Source organism: Pelobates fuscus, chromosome 12 (assembly GCF_036172605.1).
Source record: "Pelobates fuscus isolate aPelFus1 chromosome 12, aPelFus1.pri, whole genome shotgun sequence".
NCBI classification, from domain to species: domain Eukaryota; kingdom Metazoa; phylum Chordata; class Amphibia; order Anura; family Pelobatidae; genus Pelobates; species Pelobates fuscus.
In genome coordinates this window covers 108914969-108941080 of record NC_086328.1, presented here as the reverse complement: position 1 = coordinate 108941080, position 26112 = coordinate 108914969, and the positions used below count along the sequence as shown (strand labels likewise).

General features: G+C 41.6%; 1 protein-coding gene across 1 annotated transcript in view; it reads right to left on the bottom strand.

Moving 5' to 3' along the window:
• The window catches only part of SLC6A5 (solute carrier family 6 member 5), a 73522-nt gene that overhangs the window by 6760 nt on the left and 40650 nt on the right, over positions 1–26112 (bottom strand). Inside the window, exons 12-14 of the mRNA XM_063437858.1 lie at positions 17298–17429; positions 13574–13673; positions 9803–9903 (exon numbers count right to left, since the gene is read on the bottom strand). Coding sequence (XP_063293928.1) covers positions 9803–9903; positions 13574–13673; positions 17298–17429 — 333 coding nt within the window. The remainder of the gene's footprint in view (positions 1–9802; positions 9904–13573; positions 13674–17297; positions 17430–26112) is intronic.

Sequence of the window (26112 nt, the reverse complement as noted above, 5' to 3'; positions counted from 1 at the left end):
CACACAATGCTTTTAATCACTTTATGGAATTTCTATGTGTTAGATTTACTGAAAGGTCTTCTGCAATACATCTCAATGCCTGCAAGATCCCCTCTAGATACTGCCCCCTACTGTGTACAGGTAGACTGGAAGATGCTTGCCAAAAAAAATAACTGTACAATGCTTTGCTTGAATGTGATTCAACAGAAATTAGAACATGGTTTGGCCACTTACATGTGGGTGGGGGCGGGGTGGAGGGGGCCAGAGCACTCTTGGCACTCTAATCACTACAACAGGAGTGTTCAAAAGTTCGAGTCCCTGATGTTGTAGAACTACAACTTCCATGATGCTTTGCGTGCCTTTGGAATGCCTTTAGAATGGCAAAGCATCATGGAAGCTGTAGTTTTAAAACATCTGGGGGATCTACTTTTTGGGCACTTCAGTAATTAGAACGAAGCGCAGGATTATAAGTGAATATGTAAGCAGTGAGCTACTAGTTGTCTTGACGAAGTCCCAGGTTCCAGAAATGCAACATGTATTGATATATTTTGGTCGAGGTTAGTCCTGAAAAACATACGAGTTAGAGAATTGTCACTGTTCAGCTTAACATGACCACCAGCACAGGTTTATGCAATCGCACTTTTCCGAAGCAAAGCCTCTGAGAGTATTGCACTTGCAGCAAAGTGCCGTGAGATTGCTAAGAGATTGTTGATAGATGTAAACCTCTGCTTTATCACATGGGATAACGGATATTAAGTGTTTCCCCATGTGAGTGATTTATTTCAACAATCTGTGTATGTGGGTTATTTGATAATTCTACTGTATTTTCAACTCTTTTTTTTTTTTTTTGGAACACTGTGAATTGAAGAGATTTTTATATAAATAATATATTTGTTGTTTTCTCTATATTGGTGAGACTCAACTTCTCTAAGATCTAGCTTTAACCCTTGCTGCACTGAATTTTATATATCTTTATATTCTGTCAGTTTAATTTGCTTGATTACTAGCGTGGAAATGTGTTTGGCTCATTAACCTTTCTTTTGCTATTTTTTTTTATGAAATAATAAAAAATAAATAGTTTTTTTTTTAATGCATTGTCTCCAAAATGCATAAAAAATAGGGTTTAAACTTACCCTGGTAAACTCTCTCTACTCTGAGACCTAGAACGCTACTGGCCCAAGGATTGGTGTCCGTAAATGGCATACAGTCAGTTGTATATCCGGACATTGTATCTGTGATATAACTTCATTCTCTCTGTTACCATTTATCAAGCCCTGAATTGCTTTGTACAATACACTGAGTTACTTGCTCCGAGTGTGCAGCGGGCCTTGGTTTGTCATTTGGACAATAAATGATAGATAAGTCTGGGACCGTTTCCCCCCTTACTGATAGCAGGCCTGTCAGAGTCTGGAAACAGAAATGGTTTCGGAACATCATAAAAAGATGTGATGAACCCTCCCTGTGAATTCTCAATTTCTTTCATTCTTCTCCTTTCAGTTCCCTGAACAAAATCCTCCCGGACTGCACTAAATGATAAATCCCAATAAGCACTTTGAATGCAGTGATAAACAGCTTGCTGTAATCATTCCACCTGATAGACAGAAATAGGCCAGTTCTGTGGGTTTTTTTCTCGGTAGCCACGGCAGCAAATTAAACGTGGACATTACAAAACATGATATGAAGAAGAAACCGTCACATGTATAAGCACATATCACGGGGATTCTAAGATTTTAAAGAACAAACTATCTCACAATTAGGTATAAGTATATAGATAAAAATATATATATTTGTTGTAATGTCTTTATACTTTGTCTTATGACAGCATGTCGTTTTTCTGTTTTATATTTTTTAGTGGAAGTGATTTTTGTTTGTTTGTTTGTTTTTTGCTTTTTTTTTAAACCTAGCAGACACATGGCCACGGTCTAAACTCCAATTCCCGCTTACACCCCTAAATCAATGTCAGACTTCAAATCTAGAAATTCATTAACTAATGCAAGCAATTGATCATATTCTATTTCTTTAAGCCACTTTTTATATTAAACTGAAATTTAGCGTTTTCATAATAATCAGCTTGTATGTCCTCCAATTACTAGGAGGCACACCCAGATCTACAGATTTAGAGGTTAAACCCCAAATATGACATGTTTCCTTTTATGTGCCTCCAGAAATCTCTTTATTAAAATGTCAGACCTGGGTGAAAGAAGGCTTCTCCACGCTGGGTAAAATATGGCCTCTCCAACAGCCACGTTCTCTCCTAATGGAAGCACTATACAGCAGTGCTTGAGCAGTGATGCGCATGCTCCACCTTGAATTAATACATTTTGTTTGTAAACTCCTTCTACAATCTGCAGGTTAATTCCTTTCATCCACTTTGATGACATATATTCTACCTTGATCTCTATTAATAGTGATTCTTGCAGTTCTATAATTACTAGATTCATGATGTAGTAACGCAGCTAGGGCTCCAGAGCATTTTGAAATTCTACCTAACAAATTTTCCAACAATTGTCTATAACAATGGTTCTTGTTTATCTGAGACACCAGTATATAGAAACTCTATAGCCCCCAGTCCCCATGCTGTTTATTCGCATTTCACCTCCAGAACTGATGTATTTTGCTATTATAACCCTAGTGGTCCCAGCAATTACTAGTCGATGCCTGTTAATGAGCCACATTCTCCTGTAAGATTCCTATTTCTAACCAAACCTAGGTCATTTGTCCTTTACAAACAACAAGAATAAGTTAACCAGAAATGTTGGGTGTGCCCCATCAGTATGTCATTACTAAGCAAGGTAAGCTGAATTTGGAGAATTTAGATCATGCAGAACTATCAGACTGTGGAATGGTCTTTAAAAGACAACTATTACCTCAAAACTAATTTTAAGATAGTTATCCTTTCATCAAGTTTTGAAAGGAAATAGATGTTTTCAAAAAAAAATGAAAATCTCATCCCTACCTAAAGTAGACATGTGTAATTCGTTTCGTTCGTACATTCGAACGCATTTCATGTAATTTGGACATTCGGATGCTTACGAATGTTGAAGTTTGAATTGCCGAAGTTGTGGATTAAGGTTAGGGGTAGGGTTAGGGGTTAGGGTTTAGGATTCAGGGGTTAGGGGTTAAGGGTAGGATTAGGGTTAAGGGTAGTGTTAGGGTTAGGGTTAGGTTTTAGGGTTTGGGTTTAGGATTAGAGTTTAGTGTTAGGGGTTACGGTTTAAGGGTTAGGGTCTAGGGGTTAGGATTTAGCGGTTAGAGTTAGGGGTTAAGGTTAGTGTTAGGGGTAGGGTTAGGGTCCGAATTACTGAAGTTCCGAATTGCCGTAGTGCCGAACCAAACCAAATGTCATTGGTCCTAATTGTCGAAGCAGACAAAAAATTTGTCTTACCTGAATTTCCAAACCCAACCAATTTTTTTGCCCATGCACATCCCTAACCTATAGTATATGACAGAATCCTTCAGCCACATACATGCACCTTGGGTCAGAGTGTTTGAATTCCAACCATAATTCTCTATGGTCTTCCTAGTTTCTGTCCAGGGAATGAAGGAATGATCATAGAGACTAACTGTCGGTTTTCAAACACTGCCTGACCCAAGGTGCGTGCATATGGCTGAAAGATTCTGTCATATATTAAAGGTAAAAGTTTTTTCAAATTACTTTTTTCATATACTTTAAAAAAAATAGTTAATTTCATAGCTTGATGACAGAATTATTATATTAAAAATTATTTTGATGTAGCAGTTGTCCTTTAACCCCTTAAGGACCAAACTTCTGGATTAAAAGGGAATCATGACATGTCACACTTGTCATGTGTCCTTAAGGGGTTAATCTACCAACATTTCCAAAAAGTCTCAAATGTTACAATATCTGCCTTATACTGACACCCAGTGTGTCAAGTGAGAACTGCACACACAATTACCATAGTCAAAACTGGATCATTCATGAATTCTGACACCAACATCATAACTGAGGATTGTTTTGTGGGAAAATAATGCTAGTGATGGGTTCTACGGATTTCCTACACTCACACACACTTATAAAACACAAGAAATGCATGTCACCTATTGGGTTACCCCACCTCATGGAGTAAAAATCCCTCTCTCCCTCTTTCTATCCTAATGTCTCCTATTTTCTAGGAGCTCGATATTGTTAGTGAGTCCAAGTGTATAACAGAGCTCCACAGCAATAATACTCCCAGTAATGTGTCTTTGAACTACAATAAAATCAATAGAAATCAGTCTATGTAAATAAGATACATTGCTCTTGTTACAAATTAAATTTTAGATGTATAAATTGTTATCTGTAAGTCACCTAAAATTTCTGAGAACATCCCCGGCCAGAGGCCATACACCCACTAACACCTCTAAAATAAAACCCTCTTTGACCATTCCATTTGGAATGTTTGGAGGCATACACTAGAGTACAAGGGATCCACTCCATCCCTGTTTCTCCATCCCTCCATCCAGCCGACGCTAGCTTTAACTCGTTATTGTAAGCACCAGAATGCTATGCTGATGGTGTTCCTTATTTTGATAGAAAGAACTCTGAATTATATCAAGGTTTCATCCACTGCTCATTTTATTTGTTTTGTTTTTCATCTACTTAGCGTTTCAGAGTTCGGGATTTCGGATGAATTATCGATTGTCCGAAATTCAGACAAATTAGTTTGAAACCGAATGCAAAAGTTTTCTACTTAGTGAACAATCAACAAAGGAACTGTAACTTTGAATCCAAATGTTTTGGCCTAAATCTTCACAAATCCTGGTTTAAAGAATAAATCTCACTCGAGAAAATCTTTGCTAACTATCGAGGTATTTATCTAGTTATACCAAAACTATATTCTATACGTTACCAAACTGACTCTAAATTAATCTGAATAAGTTCCCATTCCATTCTGATTCATGAACCAGCCCAGGCGACATTAAAAGTGCTTTAATTAGTTCAAGAACCATATTAATCAAGGAATATAATGTGATTCCTGGGCTATTTCCCCATATTAATCAGCCAGTGCAGAAACAACTAAAAAAAACAAACTAACTAAACACTTGAGGCCACCCGTTTACTTTGTTTTTAACCCTTTCACCACTACTTGTGGTTCTAGAGAATCTTAGGGATCATATCACCAGGATTGCCATAAGATTATTTTTATTTATATATTTTTAACTATTTGTTCACTGGCAGATTGTGCAAACAGTAGCAAAATGTTGTGAATTTCTTTGATCTCGCTTTTAAAATGCAAATTAATTTAATTCTATTGTGTGTGATTCAGACCGTCTATCAGCTGATGTTTTTGAAGACATAAATCGGACCAAACTGGATTGCACATTCAGCTTGATCCTAATTTATATGTGATGTGCCTTTAATAAATATCTGATTTGCAATTCCAGATTAATTCTAGGAATATTCGCATAATCTTGCTAATCATCATTACAGTCTAAACCTAGAGGATAACATGAGTGATTAAATCATCATCGCCATGAAATGAATTATTGAAAATCAGAGGAAGGTAGCACTTGGAAGAAATATCATGTTAAAAAAGAACACATGAATCTGTATTTCTATAATAGGGTTACAATCACAGATACAGCTTTAAATGTAGTGATAATTGCTTTACACAAGGAATGTATCAATAATGTATGTTATAAATAACACGTGTCTTAAAAGTGCTAACTCTGACTTTATTTGAAATTCTATGCAATTCTTAATTCTTTCTCTCCCTATCTCTGCCGTTGTTAGGTGCTCTCTAACTCCCTAAACATATTAGTAACATAAAGATTGGTTTGTACTTAAATTCAGAGGTAAATTTAATTTTGTTTGGCAGTGGACATCAGAGGTTTATTTTAATAGAAAAATAATATAACTACACGAATAAATTGAACAAAAAAGGACAATAATAAAAAAAAATCTATAATTGCAAATAGTTGACTTGTCTGTGACTTCTATCAAAATCTTGCTATTTGATTCATAAATTAACAAACAGTACTCTTTTCTTCTGAAGACTGTATGCATTGTATTAGTCTATTCCTGTTCCGTGTCCTTTTTAATATGTACACCCACTTCGTACCCTCTGATCTTCTCAGTAGCTGAGACTCTCCACCTCTCATCAAAATGTTTCTTTTCAAAAGACAATTTCTGAGCCTCTCTGCACTTCCTGGAATACATTCATCATCTCGAACTCCTTCGAAACACAACTCTTTAAAGAACACTATAGTCACCTAGACAACTTCAAATCAATGAAGTAGTCTGGGAGCAGTGGTCCTTTAGTTTTAACCCTGCAGTATAAAACATTGCAGTTCCTTAAAAAGAGCAGTGTTTACATTGCTGGGTTAAACCCAGGGCCGGCGCTTCCTATAAGGCGAACTAGGCAGCCGCCTAGGGCACCATATAGGAGGGGGCGCCATGCGCCGGCCCTTTAAATGCTGAAGCCGCCTGAGCGCTCTATAGAAGATTAAAGGGAGGGGGGGGAAGAGATTACAGGGAGGGGGAAGAGAAGATTACAGGGAAGGAGGGGGGGAGAGAAGATTACAGGGAAGAAGGGGGCGGGTCTGGGCGGGTCGCGGACCGGAGAGGAGCTCGGCCACGCTACAGGGAGGGGAGGTGAGGAGAAGATTACAGGGAGGGAAGGGGATGGGGGAGAGAAGATTGGAGGGAGGGGGAGAGTAGATTAAAGGGGGGGAGAGAAGATTAAAGGGAGGGAGGGGGGAAGAGATTACAGGGAGGGGGGGAAGAGATTACAGGGAGGGGGGGAGAGAAGATTACAGGGAAGGAGGGGGGGAGAGAAGATTACAGGGAAGGAGGGGGCGGGTCCGGGCGGGTCGCGGACCAGAGAGGAGCTCGGCCACGCTACAGGGAGGGGAGGTGAGGAGAAGATTACAGGGAGGGAAGGGGGGGGGGAGAGAAGATTGGAGGGAGGGGGAGAGAAGATTAAAGGGGGGGAGAGAAGATTAAAGGGAGGGAGGAGGGAGAGAAGATTAAAGGGAGGGGGAAGAGATTACAGGGAGGGGGAAGAGATTACAGGGAGGGGGGAGAGAAGATTACAGGGAAGGAGGGGGGAGAGAAGATTACAGGGAGGGAGGGGGAGAGAAGATTGGAGGGAGGGGGGGAGAGAAGATTGGAGGGAGGGGGAGAGAAGATTACAGGGAAGGAGGGGAGAAGATTACAGGGAAGGAGGGGGGAGAGAAGATTGGAGGGAGAGAGAAGATTGGAGGGAGGGGGGAGAGAATATTTCAGGGAAGGAGGGGGGAGAGAAGATTGGAGGGAGGGAGGAGAGAAGATTGGAGGGAGGGGGGAGAGAAGATTACAGGGAAGGAGGGGGAGAAAAGATTACAGGGAAGGAGGGGAGAAGATTACAGGGAACAGGGGGGGAGAGAAGATTACAGGGAGGGAGGGGGGAGTGGAGAAGATTACGGGGAGCGGGGAGAAGATTACAGGGAGGGAGGGGGGAGTGGAGAAGATTACGGGGAGCGGGCAGAAGATTACAGGGAGGGAGGGGGGAGTGGAGAAGATCGGAGGGAGGGGGGAGAAGAAGAGACGATTACAAGGAGAGGGGAGATTACAGGGGGGGAAGAAGAGAAGATTACTGGGGGGAAGAGAAGATTACAGGGAGGGAAGGGGGGAGAAGATTACAGGGAGGGGGGGAGAAGAAGAGAAGATTACATGGGGGGAGAAGAAAAGGAGACCATTAAGGGAGGTGGGTGGGAGAGCAGAGACCACTAAGGGGCAGGGGAGATCTCTAAGGGGTGGAAGGGAGAGCTCTATAGGACAGGGGACATGACAGGGAGCACACTACGCACGCACACACACACAATGCATCCCTATACACACAGAAACACAACATGCTTCCCTTACACACAGAGAAACACACAATGCATCCATTACACACACAATGCAACCCTTACACATAAAGACAATGCATCCTTTGCACATATACACAGAAACACACAATGCATCCCTTACACACACACATGCAAACACACACTGCTTCTCTTACACACACACAGAAACACAATGCATCTCTTACACACACTTAACGCATCCCTTACATACACAGAAACACACTTTGCATCCCTTATGCATACAAACACAGATTCACACAATGCATCCCTTACACACAACAAGAAACACACATTACATCCCTTGTACACAAACACACACGGCTTTCTATCCCTTACACAAAAACACACTGCTTCCACTACACACAAACACACTGCATCACCTACACAAACTCGTATCCCTATACACTACATTCCATAAGCACACACATTAGATCCTCTACAGTAACACATAACACATCCCCTAGACACTCCACTCCCTGTGAGCGAACTCATGGGTGGAACATGTAGGTGGACTTATGGGTGGGCCTTATGGGCATACTCACCATCAGGCCCTGGGGCCCAGACCTTGAACTGTGTAAGGGGTCCCAAAAAATAGAGCTGCTTCCCGTTCTTCCAGAACATTGAATTTTGTGACCACAGTTACAAACAGCCTCCAGAGATCCTGTTCTACACCAGACCACTGGAGCCAGACTGCAGCCAGAGCCCATCACCATCCTCATCTGATTGTAAGTAGGCAATCTAGTATATTATTAGTGACACTAATCTGTAATTGACCTCACATTAAAGGGACACTATAGTCCTCAGAACCACTGCAGCTTAATAAAGTGGTTCTGGTGTCTATAGTTTGTTCTTGCAGGCTTTTAAATGTAAACACACACTGTGTGCAGCACTGGCATTAGTTCATATGGCAGATCATATGGGTGGGCCATTGCGATGTCACTGAGGGGGTGGAAAATCTTTATTTTGCCTAGGGCGGCAAAAATCCTTGCACCGGCCCTGGTTAAACCCGCCTCTAGTAGCTGTCTTCTCATCAGCCACTAGAGTCACTTCCTCATCCAGACCGATTAAAACTCAGTCTGGGAATCAAATGCTGCTGATTTGACAACATCTGATTGGATGAGCACCGTGTTTGGCTCTGCAGTCCAGTTCCAATCCACTGCTTGTCTACAAGAAGCAATTGATTGGAGGAGATCACAGGTGATGTCAGCTTGGATGCTGACATCACCGAAGGAGGAGTTGGAGGCAACGTCAGTAATCATTGTAAAATTATTTTTAAAAAAAATGTATTAACACTTATAAGGTGCATCTTTTAGTAGCAATATTATTTTTTATATATTTTTTTTGCAACATCTTTTGTACTTGTTTTTTTTTTTTTATAATTATATTTTTAATTAACAAAGGGGATGGACAGTAGGATGTGTATAGAAGGGATTCTATCATCCCAAAATAACAAATGTTATTTTTGGTACTTTAGGTTATTTTCTAAAAACATCTTAATTCTACCCCAAAATCTTAACACCTATATATCCATGATAATCACAATCTAACCAACACTTTCGTTCTGTTGTTAGTTTTCTGCACTCTATATGTGATCCCCATGTCCTAGTAATTTAATTTTTAGATAATAATCTTGCAGACAAATATATTGAAACATTCGTTGACTATGTCCACATTTTACAAATAAGTGCTAATGGATCATCTTGGTTCAGCATTCTCTTTTCATTAAAAATATTTCATTCTTCAAGTCTTGAAGAGGCCTCAATTTAATTATTTCAGATAAGCATTTTAAATGATCACAATCTGTTTTAAATGATTTATCTACCAAAATGCCCACAGACTTTATAGGAGACTGTATTTCACTGTAAATACTATTTAATTAATAATTGAGCTTCATGATTAACTGAATAAAGTATTAACCTAAAAATTGTCTACAAGCCTCAAGAATTGAGTTTTGGATGGACCATAAAACGGAAACAAAAAAATATCTTACAGTTAGAATAGTTGGTGTCACGAAAGCCCAACAGATCTTCCAGAATCGGTTTGGCTGAAATCCGATCATCATTTCAATGTCTTCACAAAATCTCTGCAAGCCTGAAACCATCAGAAAGGGAAACATGGATAGGTGAAAATACTGAGACTATGTAAAGACTCGAAGACTTGGCATCGTGCCGGCAGATTGTTGAACTTTTAAAGGATGATTGTCATCAAATTTTCACTTCTTTTTTTTTTTTTTTTTTAAATGCATTAAATTGAATGAGACTTAATGATTTATTTTAAATTCTGTACATTGATTTATTTATTTTTTTCGATTTTGTTGAAAATATTCCTTTTTATCTTGCCGAGTCGACATGTTTGTTCTCACTCTACAGTTATCTGACCAACGGCTGCTCAACCTAACTTTCTGCTGCTGTTATTGCTCTGTGTGAAACTGTATACAGTATACATCATTAGAACAATATCATTAAGTTTCGTTAAATTGAATATACTTATAAAAATTAAGAGTGAAAATCTGATGACCGTGTCCTTTAAATTCCATTAGGCTTACAATGCTAGTTTATCTTTTTTAATGACAGTTTAAAAAAAAAAACACTGATTCTTCACACATCTGTTGCAAGTGATACCATATTGTGCCTCTCCCTGGGTTCTAATTCAGAATGGCACTAATTGTCTTTGGACTAAAACAGACTTTCTCTCTGCAAGACCATTTTCCAAGTTACATGAAAAGCAGCTGGTGCCACCTGGTGGCAGAAACATAGAATACAGTTCACATTGCATATTCATTATTTGTTCATAGTATATTAAGTTGGGTAAATGTGCTTTTATTGTATCCTCATCAAATTGGTATCTATAATTATTTTGTTTAATAATTTAATTACAACGTCATGTGTTACAAGATCATTTTTTGTGATTTTTTTTGTGTGAAGCTTACGGCATTTTTTAGAATGAGTGATATATATATATATATATATTTATTTATTTTTTAAACCATATGTTTTACAAATAGACAAAGTAACCAAGAAGTTAGATGAATATGACAATCACTATAGGTCCCACTCTGACTCTGTTTTCTATGCAATTCGTAGAACAATAAATCTGGCTGAAGACAACTTATTCTCTAATGCAGTGTCTCATTATCATATGAGCAGTCCTCTCTCATGTCCTCACAATGTGGGTGGGTGGGACGAAACGTGTAGATGTGGCTGTAGTTTACTTCTGGACCTGCTGTTTTTCCCGGCTGCCGACTTTTTATTTTATTTTATCCTCATTTTTCAGTTATTGTTTTATTTTTATTTATTTATTTATTTATTTATTTTTGTTCAAGAGAGTCCTTTAGTGTATCCTGCTCAGGACCTCTGGAAGGAGGGTTTTTCGGTCCTTGCTGACCGCTGCTTTCTTTCCTCTATACCGCGGTCTTTTGTGAAGGCTCTGACCACGGTATCAGTCTCCAGCTCGTTTGCATCGCATCAGCTGTACCTGTGGGTTGTCCGTTATATCTACACCACGGTCTTTTTCGAAGATCCCGACAGCGGCATCCTTTATTGCCATCTAACGGAGGTCTGCTACCTCGAACTCTCTGCAATTTTTTACAATTTTCATCACTCAATCTTCATTTAACTTTGTTTTTTTTCCAGTACGGATTCTCATGATATATACCTCGGTGGGGGGCCCACACCGAGGCAGGTATTTAATCAATTTATTATTTTTCATATTACATATTTGAGTGTTTGACTATACTTGTTCACACTTGTTTAGTTATTCCAATACTTTATTCTGGTGCACATTTTCGTATATATTGTAACTATTTTGCTTTTTATTGTTGTATCATCTATTAGGCAGCCGGTTGATACTCTTTACACTATGCACAAAATGTATCTATAATATAGAGTTCATTTGTGCATTGTTGTAAACAGTGGGTTCAGGTTTTATTTTTATTGCTTATTTTTATTATCCTATTATTGTATGTTTTGATTGATTTATTCATATGGATTTATTTTTATAAAGTGATTTTATATGAGTTATTACTCAATAAATTTATTACGCATTTCATATTGTATTTACTCTGAGCGCACATACTATTTTGACTTTTGAGCTTCCACTCAGTTTCAGACGCTTGTTATATGTATGTAGCTGCCCCCCCCCTTTTTTTTAAATAGTTGTGGTTTATCACACCTTGTATCTACTTTTATAAATTAAAGATATCAATCATTAACCATTAGGATTGATTCAACTGAAACTGGTGTGATTTAAATAGCTAAAAAACAATTTGTGGATCTGCACATCTGTATCCGACAATTGGTAGGTGCCGGGTTTGGGGGATTATTTAAAGGGACATTCCACTTCCCATTTTTTTGTGAAACCACTGTTTAGCAAATAAACCTCAGATGAAAACATGCATGTATTTCATTATGCATTTTTTTTCACTTGGAGTATATCTAAAAACAGCTTGCAATATCTAAAGATCTCTTGTCTTTAGCCTTTGCAAGCCCTCCCCTTCTAACCACGCCCAGACTTTCTGTGGCTGTCCAATCACAAACTTCACAATGCAGCTCATTGACAAGTCTTTGCAAGGCAGGTGCTCTGGGCACCTACCTATTGAGTTTATCTCCACTGACCTCAATGAGAAGTATTTGTCTCTTGAGTTTATCTCCACTGACCTAAACAAACCAGGAAGTAACAGGACCAGTTGTCTGATTGACAGCCAGTGGGGGTGTAACCAAGTTATATTATAAAAGTGTCAATTTCTATTGAAATCTGCACTTTTCGTAAAATGAAAAAAAGAGGACACACTCTTCACAGATAAAGCACTGCTGCAAGCTAAAGTGCTTTAGAGGTCTGCAGTGTCCCTTCAAGTCTCATAAATAATTAATTGAAATAATGAATTTTAAACACTTAGACGTAACAGTCAGCTAAAATGTCAGCTATGGCAAAGCAGTTGTTTAGGAAATAATCTCACTATAAATGTCAGGGTTGCTTACTCAACTGGGATTTGGAGGGAATTCAAAGTGAATGTCAAACTTTTGGTGATAAAAACAAACTGGAAACATTGTCTGACTTGGAGAATTTTTTTAAATTGCGACTCAAAAAATTCCAATTTCCTTTTCAGTTCAATTAGCTTTTTCAGTATTTCCCACTTGAATAAATGACACTTTGTTTGTCTGTTGATTTTATACTTCTTAACATTGATTATCCAGTGAGCGTTACATAAACTAGACATTTTACAAGTAGGTCAATAAATAAATCACTAAACACGTAAATCAGAGTTTGCGGTTTGGCTAGTTATACTCGTCCTCGCTAGATAATGCAGTCTGATGGCCCTAGTCATCCTGTAATATACTCTGCTTCTATTTCCTGCTAGCGGCGTCTGGATCCTTTGTTCTGCTGTTTGTGTGAATCTTATGATGAGTTTAATCCTCGTTTTGGGAGCAGTAAACAGGAAATGATAACTGTCTTTAACACAAGTGCAGCTCATAAAACTAAAATATCAGCTATTTAAGATGCAAATTGTTGTTTGCCTCATTTAAGAGGCTTTCCAGATGTGTGTATGCGGCAGAAAAGCGTATTCCTGCCTGGGGTAGCCTGTAACGAATTCACAGCGAGCACTACATCTGTGGATTTTTATGTTCTCGCTCGGCGTTCCGGCATATAGGACATCTTCTGCTCCTCCGCTAGATGCCTGGAGCAGCAGCCCCGAACTACATGTCTCCTTACTGTGTGTGTGTGGGTGCGTGTGTGTGTGGGTGTGTGTATGTATCTTGTTTACCGTATACGTATGAAATTCCAACCAGTTCAAATATTGCGATGATGACCAGGGAGTATGAGGCAGCATATGTGTCGACAAGCTGCAACATATAGAGTCCACCCTGATGGAGAAAAACAGAAATCAGCAGAAAATTCCCCCATTTATCAAATTATTTTTGAAAAATAAATTATTTTATTGTATTTTATAATTTATATTTTACTTTCAACTAAAAAATTAAGTTTTTACAACAGAGCCTGAAACAGAGTCCCTATAAAACACTGCGGCCAGCCTCCTAAATAGGCATTTTTTTAGCTGACGAGGGGCAAATAACAGCATCAGAAAATGTCTTTATCTCACACTAGTCCCAAGTGTTCTTGTTTAGGAGGGGCAGTGACTATTTTAAGCCCAAATCCTTCTGTCCCTCTTTTCTCTCCTAATGTCCCTCATTTCTGTATTGTTGGTGTGTCTGAGTGTATAACAGAGCTCCACAGCAATAATACTCCCAGTAATGTGTCTGAGTGTATAACAGAGCTCCACAGCAATAATACTCCCAGTAATGTGTCTGAGTGTATAACAGAGCTCCACAGCAATAATACTCCCAGTAATGTGTCTGAGTGTATAACAGAGCTCCACAGCAATAATACTCCCAGTAATGTGTCTGAGTGTATAACAGAGCTCCACAGCAATAATACTCCCAGTAATGTGTCTGAGTGTATAACAGAGCTCCACAGCAATAATACTCCCAGTAATGTGTCTGAGTGTATAACCGAGCTCCACAGCAATAATACTCCCAGTAATGTGTCTGAGTGTATAACAGAGCTCCACAGCAATAATACTCCTAGTAATGTGTCTGAGTGTATAACAGAGCTCCACAGCCAGTGGCGTACACACAACCCATGGGGCCCCGGTGCGAAAACTGATCCGTGGGCCCCCCCCCCCGCGCTTACTCTGCGCGGGCTGGGGCCACAACACATGGCGGCGGGCACCTGGTAGCAGGGCTGCGACCCGTGCGACCGCGGTATGTACGCCAGTGCATGCATAAACACATACACTTAAAGGACCACTACAGACACCCAGATCAAATCAGCTTAATGAAGTGGTCTGGGTGCCAGGTCTCTCTAGTTTTAACCCTGCAGCTGAAAACATAGCAGTTCAGAGAAACTGCTATGTTTCACTGAGGGTTAATCCAGCCTCTAGTGGCTGTCTCATTGACAGCCGCTAGAGGATTTTCTGCGATTCTCACTGTGAAAATCACAGTGAGAAGACGCTGAACGTGCATAGGAAAGCATTGAGTAATGCTTTCCTATGGGCGGTTTGAATGCGCGCGTGGCTCTTGCCACACATGTGCATTCGGAGCTGAGAGGCGGATCGGGACAGAGAGATCCCCAGCGCCAAGGGAGCCCGGCGCTGGAGAAAGGTAAGTGCTTTAGACACACACACACACACACACTCTCATGAACAGACTCACACATTTACTGACAGACAGACGCACACAAACATACTCAGTAACAGACACACACACTAACACACTCACTAACACACACTCACTAACACACACTCAACACACACGCTAACACACACACACACACTAACAAACACACACTCACTAACACACAAACACACTCACTAACACACTCACTAACACACAAACACACTCACTAACACACAAACACACTCACTAACACACAAACACACTCACTAACACACACACACTAACACACTCACTAACACACACACACACTAACACTCACATTAACACACTCACTAACACTAACACACTCACTAACACTAACACACTCCATAACACACTAACACTCTAACACTAACACACTCACTAACACACTCACTAACACACTCACTAACACACTCACTCACACTCACTAACACACTCACTAACACACTCACTAACACACACACACTAACACACACACACTAACACACACACACACTAACACACACACACACTAACACACACACACACTAACACTCTCACTAACACACACACACTAACACTAACACACACACACACACACACACTAACACTCACACTAACACTCACACTAACACACTCACTAACACACACACACTAACACACACACTAACACACTCACTAACACACACACACACTCACTAACACACACACACTAACACACTCACTAACACACACACACTAACACACTCACTAACACACACACACTAACACTAACACACACACACACTAACACTCACACTAACACACTCACTAACACACACACACTAACACACACACTAACACACTCACTAACACACTCACTAACACACACACACACTCACTAACACACTCACACACTCACTAACACTAACACACTCACTAACACACACACACTAACACACTCACTAACACACACACACTCACACTAACACACTCACTCACACTAACACACTAACACTAACACACTCACTAACACACACACACACTCACACTAACACACTCACTAACACTCACACTAACACACTCACACTAACACACTCACACTAACACACTCACACTCACACACTCACTAACACTCACACACTCACACTAACACACTCACTAACACAATCACTCACACTAACACACTCACTAACACACTCACTCACACTAACACACTCACACGTTTTGGTTTTTTTTGTTTTAAATTTAATCCCCCCAGCCTCCTTACCTGTGGGAGAGCTGAGGGGATTCCCTGGGGTCCAGTGGTGTTGCTGGCCCTGCTGTCACCCGGCTGGCTGGCTGGAGGGCGCGCGAGGGAACACTGTCCCCTGGGTGCTCCCTCTTCAGCTCCCTCGCGCGCCGCGTACTGATGCCGGAGCCGGAAGATGACGTCATCTTCCGGCTCCGGTTTCAGTGCGGTGTGCGAGGGAGCTGAAGAGGGAGCACCCAGGGGACAGTGTTCCCTCGCGCGCCCTCCAGCCAGCCAGCCGGGTGACAGCAGGGCCAGCCTCGGGGGGCCCTGAGGTGGCCGGCTCCTGGGCCCCCCAGCAGAAGAGGCTGGCCCTGTGGGTACATACCTGGGTCGCAGGGCGGCCGGGCCCCCTGGTGGGCCGGGCCCGGTCGCAGCCGCGACCCCTGCGACCCCGGTATGTACGCCACTGTCCACAGCAATAATACTCCCAGTAATGTGTCTTTAAACTACAATAAATGTGTTTAGAAATCAGTCTGTGTAAATAGGATACATTGTTCTTGTTATAAATTACATTTTAGCTCTATAAATTGTTATTAATAATCACCTAAAATCTATTGGAACTGCCACACACCCCACTCACATCCCTAAAATTAAAATATTAATCCTTTGTCTAATTGAAATGTTGAATGGTACATTCTCAGCTATTCGCGACTTGGTCTAAAATCTCGGTTTAGTAAATATATCCAATACCATCTACCATAATAATAATTGCTCGTACTAGTCCTGCCTATGGAAAAAGTAAGCTGGCGTGCTATATTTGATAACACACGTGGCTTCAACTTTACGTAACTTACGCAACTTTTCAAACTTAATGAGTTCCTCGTTAAACTCTGAATTTGAGATAATTGCATTCACGTTACAAATGCGAGTCTTAAATAGCCAAGCAGTGAGTACAATTTGTTTTTCAAATCAGCTTTTTCAGCCTCAGTTTTGCAATTTGGATTTCATTTGCTAAATTCAAACTTTGGTGAATAGCCCTGTAAATGATCAGCTTAAACAATTCTGTTGTAGCAGGGTTAGTAGCCCAGTCTCATAGTAACCTGTGTGATCATCGGGAATCCCATAATGAAGAATGAGATGCAGCACACAAGCGTGAAGAGTGGCTTGTGAGTTCGCAGGTATTTTGGAAACTCATCCGATACAGATGTCACAATTGTTTCAATGGTAGCAAACTGCGGACGATAAAAAAGAAACAGTCAGAGTTCAATTTCTAACAGACCATACTCCATTAGGTACAACTCAAGATGTGTCAGACAGAGATAGCAGCTCTGCTAAATGGCTAATCTACTGATCTGTCAATACAACAGTATGCTTGTCCAGTTACAATGATATTTCCATACTCTCCAAGTGTCCCAATTTAACCGAGCGAGTCCCTATATTTGGCCAAAATCCTTTTATCCTCTTTTGTACATTCTTAATGACATTTTCAGTTATATAAAACAGTTCGGTATGAAGTCACCTAAAATGTCCTAGAATTGCCTGGTAACACCTCAAACGATAACACCTAAAATGAAAGTGTGCCTTTTAGAATATTTAAAATATTGAGAAGTATGCACCCCCAATTACATTTCTCTCAATCAAAGTTGAAAATGTTTTACACACAAAAATAGGAGTAAAACGACAAATTTACGCTGTGTCAATACACATCATAAACATACTGTTTGAAAAGTCAATTGAGGTTCCATTTAAAAAACAATTGTCCGAAACCTATTCATGTTATCAAGTTTATATAATGTCACTCAATATTTTAAAGGAAAACTCCACTGCCTTTTATTTTACTTTATTGTTTAGTAAAAAAAACAAAACAAAAAAAACATGAAAACATACACGTGTTTAAGTAGGCATTTTTTCATTGGCATTAAATCTAAAAAAAGCTTGCAAAAGAGGCAGAACTCTTGTCTGCAGTCTTTGCAAACCCTCCTCATGAGAAGCCTCTGATTTGAGCATACAGAGTGAATGTTTGTGCTGGGGAATACTTCCATTCAGAGGCTTTTTACTGAGAAGCATCTGTGTTGGAGCCGCAGACCCACACACGCACATGGATTTCCAATGCTTCTCAACAGACTTTAAACAGGTCGGTAGAATCTGTTCGACCCTTGTGGTTCGCAGGTTCAAATCCCGGCAGGGTAGGTAAAATGAGTACCATTAAATTGGATAATAGTAACATTCCCTGAATGTTGGGCAAAAATGTAATATCCCCAGGACATACTTGGACGTATCTTTCCTGGTTAAACACTTATTATTAATATATCATTGAGAAGGGGGTAAGCCAACTGTGTCCTAGCACAGTACACCTGTCATTTTTTGGAATCTAAAATGTAAGGGTTTTTTTGCATTTATTTTGCTCTGACTACTTTGTAGGCAATGCTTCTCACTCAACCTCTATGAGTTAATCACTAATTATTATCTGCAACACAATGACTCCAACCTGATATAGCTTCTCTAGGATGCCGTCATGTACTTAGCCATCAGCTATATCTTATTCTCTTTTATCTATAATCTTAAAGCACATTATCTATTTAGATGGTAAGCTTATGACCGCCTTGAATAGGACTTTGTATAAAACTGATAGAAATATTAAATTGACATTCTGTTTGTAAAAGTGTGTATAGTAAAACATCTCTCTGTCTATAAAAACTTCAGTCATTAACTGCAATCTTGTAATGACTTCTGGGTAGACGTGTTAAATGACATGAGCAAAGTAACAGACATGGGCTTCTATGTGCTCTGAAAAGCAATGTTTCTATATTAGAAACATAGAAACATAGAATGTGACGGCAGATAAGAACAGCCTATCTAGTCTGCACAATTTTCTAAATACTTTCATTAGTCCCTGGCCTTATGTTAAAGGAAAACTCCAGTGCCAGGAAAACAATCCATTTTCCTGGCACTGGAGGGTCCCTCTCCCATCAATCCCCGGTTACTGAAGGGGTAAAAACCCCTTCAGTCACTTACCTGAGGCAGCAGCGATGTCCCTCGTCGCTGTCTCCTTCTCCGCTCCGCTCCTCCCTGTGATTCCGTCGGCCGGTGGGCGAGACTGAGCCCGCCCACCGGCCGAGGAGACCTAATGCGCATGCGTGACAATGCCGCGCATGCGCATTGCGTCTCCCCATAGGAAAGCATTGAAAACTAATTTCAATGCTTTCCTATGGGTAAATGAGCGACGCTGGAGGTCCTCACACAGCGTGAGGACATCCAGCAACGCTCTAGCAAGGAAAATCCTTGCTATAAATCAGGAAGTTCCCTCTAGTGGCTGTCTAGTAGACAGCCACTAGAGGTGGAGTTAACCCTGCAAGGTAATTATTGCAGTTTATAAAAAAACTGCAATAATTACAGTTGCAGGGTTAAGAGTAGTGGGAGTTGGCTCCCACACCACTCCAATGAGCAGAAGTGGTCTGGGTGCCTGGAGTGTCCCTTTAAGTCTATGATTGCCTTATGCCTATTCCACGCATACTTAAACTCCCTCACTGTGTTAACCTCTACCACTTCAGCTGCAAGTACATAGTATTACATAGTTACATACGCTGAAAAGAGACATGCATCCATCAAGCTCAACCTTTCTCACATCTGTTTTTGCTGTTGATCCAAAAGAAAGCAAAAAAAAAACGTTTGAAGCACTTCCAATTTTGCACAAACTAGGAAAAAAATCCTTCTTGAACCCAGATTGGCTGTCTAATTTCTCCTTGGATCACAAAACTATTACCCTACAAATTGTAGATTATGCTAGCTTTAGTGTACCTATAATCTTAATTTTATTAATGACAGGAGGCGAGTTTTTGCTTAAGTTGCTCTTTACTAGAACTCCACAAACTCCACAGCAGCACAGAAAAAACAACCAATCAGAAAAAAGTTAGGTACTATAAAACTCCCCTCCCCATGCATCATTTCCTCTTTCAAGCTGCGACAAAACAGGATAAAAGGCAGAAAACATCATGGGGAAGAAACGAAGTCCTAAATACGATGAATATAACGATGTCCACCATTCGAGAGTAACCGTCAAACTAGATAGTGTTGATGGACTGTAAACTGAAACGAGAGAAAAAACAGAATCGAACAGGTTGATTATCCAATGAAATGTACTCTGAATAAACATGTAGGTACCCAATGTAGCAACCAAAATTAACCTTAATATGTAGATATCCCAACCCTACTTATGAAAATAAACATAGATATAAGAACAGGCGACAGGTAGCAGAGACAACAAACAAAGTTGCATACGTACCTGATTAATCCAATTTTTTAACATAAAACAAGGGTGGGAAAAGAATGGGTGGGAAATACTCGTCTCCTGTCATTAATAAAATTAAGATTATATGTACACTAAAGCTAGCATAATCTACAATTTTATAACATGACAGGAGGCTTCGTATTTGCTGTTTTAACACTCAGTCAACAAATCCAACGCTGTTCGTGTCGCTGGTACCTATTCCAGGAGATAGCAGAGTAATCCTAATTGTACTTACCAACTGCGAAAAACGACAGTAGACGGATCAATGAAGATGCCAGCCGACGAAGCATCTCAAACACGGCAAAAAAACACCATCTGCTGATAGATCCATCGAACTTGGTGTTGCGACCCGCTTCCTAGCGGTCGGGACATGAGCTTGCAAGCTGACCTATCAGCTATTTTCTTGTAGTTGTAAAATATCGAAGGCCGTTTGCGGACGTAGGGCCGCGAAAAGAAACCATCATGACTCAACTCTTGATCAGTAAGGTGGTTCCTCCGATCGTGTCAGGGTCATCCGGCGACGCGGCCTTGCAGGTAGATCCCCCACCACCAAGACGCAATATAACCGAGTAGGATCTTTCGTTCTCTCCTGGCCTACCTGGTGAGATGTCTCATCCGGGAATAAATCTGTAATCCAGGCGAGAGTGTGGTCAAATTAGCCGTATCCTAAGTGATTCCGATATTCCAAATGGACTGTGTAATCCTCGGACTCTGTAGAGAAAAGATTCCAAAAGGACGTCCATTCATGGTTCTGAACTGAACTCGTGTGGAGGAACAGTGGTCGACTATTTTCTGGAATAGTGAATCCCAGAAATATTCAAAGGGATGGAAAGTGCAAACCTGAGTGCAGATTTCCATCCAGATATGTCCTCGTCTAAGAGTGAAAGGTGTCTGTGAAGTAGCCGGGGTACCCCAGGTACTCTCACAAAGTCTCGTAGGTCTCCTCGACGGTAGTTGAAGAGTAGGTTAGCGCGAATCAAAAAACAAAACGGCTCCCGTGAGGGGTAAATAGCTAATAGACGGAGGACCCAGCATCTCCAAACTCTGTTCACCAGGTATGCGTTCCGAGGAGATGGGGCAGTCCTGCCCCCTTATCCCGAGATCGTAATGACCGGGGAACTCAAGACAACCGGGATGTCCGGTCTTACCATGTGAACCATGTGTACGGTTACCTTCAGACCAGATAACAGGCCTTCCTTAATCTAGGTACCCGAGCAAGACAGTGTCCGTTTGCTCCATGAAGGTTTCCGTAACTCCTGTCATCTTGATATGGGAGAAACTGTCTGCGCGGTTGGTCCGCAATAGTCTGGATATCCAAGACAGAAAGCAGTTCTCCGTTTTATATGGTGCAGAATATACCAAAACCTGCACTCTCGTAATACCGGAGGCCATCCGATAGCCGTACCATCTCCAGGAGTGTGTGTACCTAAGTGGTCCGGACCCAGTAGAGCCATTACAGGAGATAGAATAGAGGGACCCAGTCTAAAATGTCTATCTTGCATGACTAGGCAGTCCTCTATAACGAAATCAGTAGCACGGACGTCAGATCTAATTGAATGCAGGAGGGACGCCCCTCTATGTAGTCATTGATGTCTTGCACAGGTACAAGCCTGTGTGATGAGCAAATGGCCGGTCCTGTAGAGTGTCGAGTGTATGAGAGAGCCGCGTTCTCTACTAAAGTGGTCGATTAACGTGATAGCATCCGGCTGATAGCCTGAGCGGGCCGCGCCCGTTAATAAACAAACAGTAGAGTCTACATCCGTGACCGGTTCTCTCTATGAGAATGTGTCCTCCAAACATGTCCTCTGTATCCAGCTCAGTATCTGGCTGAGGTTGAGGGAGGGCTGTGCCCTCTAATAACAGATCCGTGTCCGGTCCTGTATCTGAGAGGGGTTCGCTCTCTGTTCCTGAAAATATACTGAAAAGTATTCTTGGATCGAGATGGAGGGCCGCACCCTTCTGTGGTCCAAACTAGAGTCCCTAGAGACTCAGGGTGACCAATTGCAGGATACACCAAATACTAATATCAGCACATGGCTGATGGCAAGCTACGTAAAAAACAACAATGAAAAAATAAAACTACCAACTGACCGCCCGGATCCCGTGCGCGCGCGCGGGGTCCAGGATGACCGCTGGCAGCCTGAGGAAAGCTGGAGACGTTCTCCGCAATCCACAAGTGCCCGGGAGGTCGGAGGAGGTCAAGTCAGGCCTCTCGACGACCCGAGCGAAAGGAAAAGGAAGTCACGAAAACGAAAAATAGCATAGATGAAAGCGTAGATGAGAAAATACGTAAATTCTATTTCAGATAGAAGGCAAATAGCAGGCCGGAAGGTAAGACAGGTAAGCCCCACTGAACAGAGCCAGGAGCTAACCTAACGCAGGAAAAAACTACCGATACCTCTAAGGATACCGGGAAGCAGATACGGAGGTAGATGTTAAAGACAAGGAAAACGCTGCGTTCTCCTGTAGGTGTCTGAGCACCGATCCTTGCCTGTGCGAAGTTCTCCTTGGAGATGTATGACCGGGGTCCTTCACCCTACCCACCATATTCAGATGGCCGTACAGTGGTGTCCTTTGGATAGTATGGCAATGGCGCTTGTCTGGATACCTGCCAATTTCCATGTCACTGGTGGGCACTGGCATTTCCTCAGTGATATTCCCCCAGGCCTGCGGCCTAAAAGGGGTTCGGCACCAATAGAGCAGGCCCGTCAGAAGGGCACAGGCCCAGCAGGCCAAACGAATGGACACAGGATAGTTGGCCAAGCAAATAGGCACGGACATAGCAGGCCATTCAGATAGGCACCGACATAGTAGACCAACAATGGGGTACCGACATAGCAGGCCGTTTAAATGGGCACAGACATAGCAGGCCGTCTTAATAGGCACAGACATAGCAGGCCGTCTTAATAGGCACAGACATAGCAGGCCGTTCTTATGGGCACAGACCTAGCAGGCCGTTCTTATGGGCACAGACATAGCAGGCCGTTCTTATGGGCACAGACATAGCAGGCCGTTCTTATGGGCACAGACATAGCAGGCCATTCTTATGGGCACAGACATAGCAGGCCATTCTTATGGGCACAGACATAGCAGGCCGTTCTAATGGGCACAGACATAGCAGGCCGTTCATATGGGCACAGACATAGCAGGCCAATCAATGGGGTACAGACGTAGCAGGCCAATCCTGGGTTGTATATTATATCATATGAGTATCTGTTATTTATATAGCGCCACCCAATTCCGCAGCGCTTTACCATGGGTCTTGGATGAGTAATGGGGACCTCTGAGCTTGGGTAGAGTTCCCCCAAAAATTGTACATCCTCAGAGCACCCTGACATAGGGCCCCCAGACATCAACCCTTTTAGACAGCGTAATGCCGTGTGAATAACTTGAACCGGGACTGGCAGTCCCTGAATGCCCAGCAGGCAAATAGCGGTATCCCAGCTGTATTGGTACAAGCGGAAGCTGTTTCAGTGATACCATGTCCACGAAAGTAATATACATTGAGCGATACTCTCCTTAAACTGTGAATTGGAATGCACATGCTCACACAGATCTGTTTGATGTTTCCATCCTGAGTATAGATACCATCATCATATCTGAAAATATTGTATAGTATCAGTGCAGACTGGTCCCCCATACCAGTTTGAGCCAGATCCAGGTCTGTTAGCTTTATATATATATATACCATGGACAGCGAATACATACCAGGGCAGTCTCCTCTGAGACCCCATAGCTGGATCCGAAAAATATATACTGTGAAGCACATGAATCCCAGTCCATAATACCTGTAACTCACAGCAATCCGTGATCTACACTGTCAGCGTGATATACGCTGTCAGTAAAACTCCCAGTAAGCTGTGATATACACAGTCAGTAAAACACACAGCAATCTGTGATATACACTGGTAGCAAAAACGCACAGCAATCTGTGTGTCATAATAGGTCCTGGTGTACCATGCGAATAATGGGTCAGACGAAGGCCTCCGATACAGTAAATATGGTGTATGCAGGGTACAGGCTCCCACTGGAAGTAAGCGTATGAAGCATGGTGTCAGTGGTAAAAGAAGGTCTGTGTCACAGACAGAGCAGTATATGGTATACTGTCTATAGGCTGTACTCCAGTCCAGTAAAAGTATATCTATATATACACATACATCCCAACAGCTATATACACACACACACACACAAATCTGCATACATATATATACAAATACATACACCCACACCTACATACACCTGGATATAGAAAAACTCATGTTAAAAATGTCACTATAATGTCTCTTGTAGAAGGTGCCAGCCCATAGCTGTATGAGTCTCCTAGTGGAAGCAAACTGACATGCAGCAGTTAAACTGAGCTGGTGGAGGCAGACCTCCAACGAGTAATGCACCGACGGGGGAGGGGCCGCGAGCGGTCGTAATCTCTCCCGGTCGGACTCTCCCCCACCCGGTCGGACACACGCGGTGCGCAGGCGGAGGTGGCCGCGGCCACGTGGGGAAGAAGATCCGGCCGCTGGGTACTCGTGCGCGCACGCGAGTATCCCCGCGACCGGAAAGCCACATGGGACCGCCGGAGATTAACTCCGCGGTCCTGGAGCTCGGGGGTCAAAGGAGGCAGGAGTAGTCAGCCTCCTGAAGCCCCCGAGCGGCACACACACCGCCAGGCAAAGGCGGAATGCACAAAAACAGGCATACACAAGAAATGGGAAACGGACAGGGGGTGGGTACCAGTCTAAGGAGAAGACAGCAAGGACCCCAAAGCCCCCACAAACATACACAAATAAAGGAAAAATACAGTGAAAGCCTGAAGTTACAGGCACTAAGAAAAATCCCACAAGGATATATAACACAGTATATAGGAATAAAATCCCACAAAGATATATAACACAGTAATAGGAATACAATCCCACAAAGATATATAACACAGTATATAGAAATAAAACAGTATAGAATACATAAGAATAAAAACTAACAAGGGTAAAATAAATAACTGAATATAAGATTAAATCCCACAAGGGAAAACTATAATATAGTAAATAAAATACTGAAAATAAGAATAAAACCCAAAGCCACCCACTATTAGCAGGAGGCAGTGGTACTCTGACCTGTACTGTCTGCAGAGCAGCAAAGAAAGAGGAAATGATGCATGGGGAGGGGAGTTTTATAGTACCTAACTTTTTTCTGATTGGTTGTTTTTTCTGTGCTGCTGTGGAGTTTGTGGAGTTCTAGTAAAGAGAGACTTAAGCAAATACGAAGCCTCCTGTCATGTTATAAAATTAAAAATCATATCCCTGTATGTTTTTGCAAGCATGCATCCAGTTTCTGTTTAAACATCTGTACATATTCAGATAAATCCACCTCTTCCGGCAGAGGACTCCACATTCTTATTGTTCTTACTGTAAAAACCCCTTCCCTTTGCTTTGGACTAAATCTCCTTTCTTCCAGTCTAAATGTGTGACCTTGTGCCCTATGTATAGTCCTGTTTATTAATAGATTTCTAGATGATGGTTTTTGTATTGGCCCCGAAAATATTCTATGAGTCATCAAAGTTAAAACTTCACAATCCTTAATAATTCTACCTAATTCTGCAATCAGGCTGTGCTGCAGAAAATGCTGGTAACCTCAGA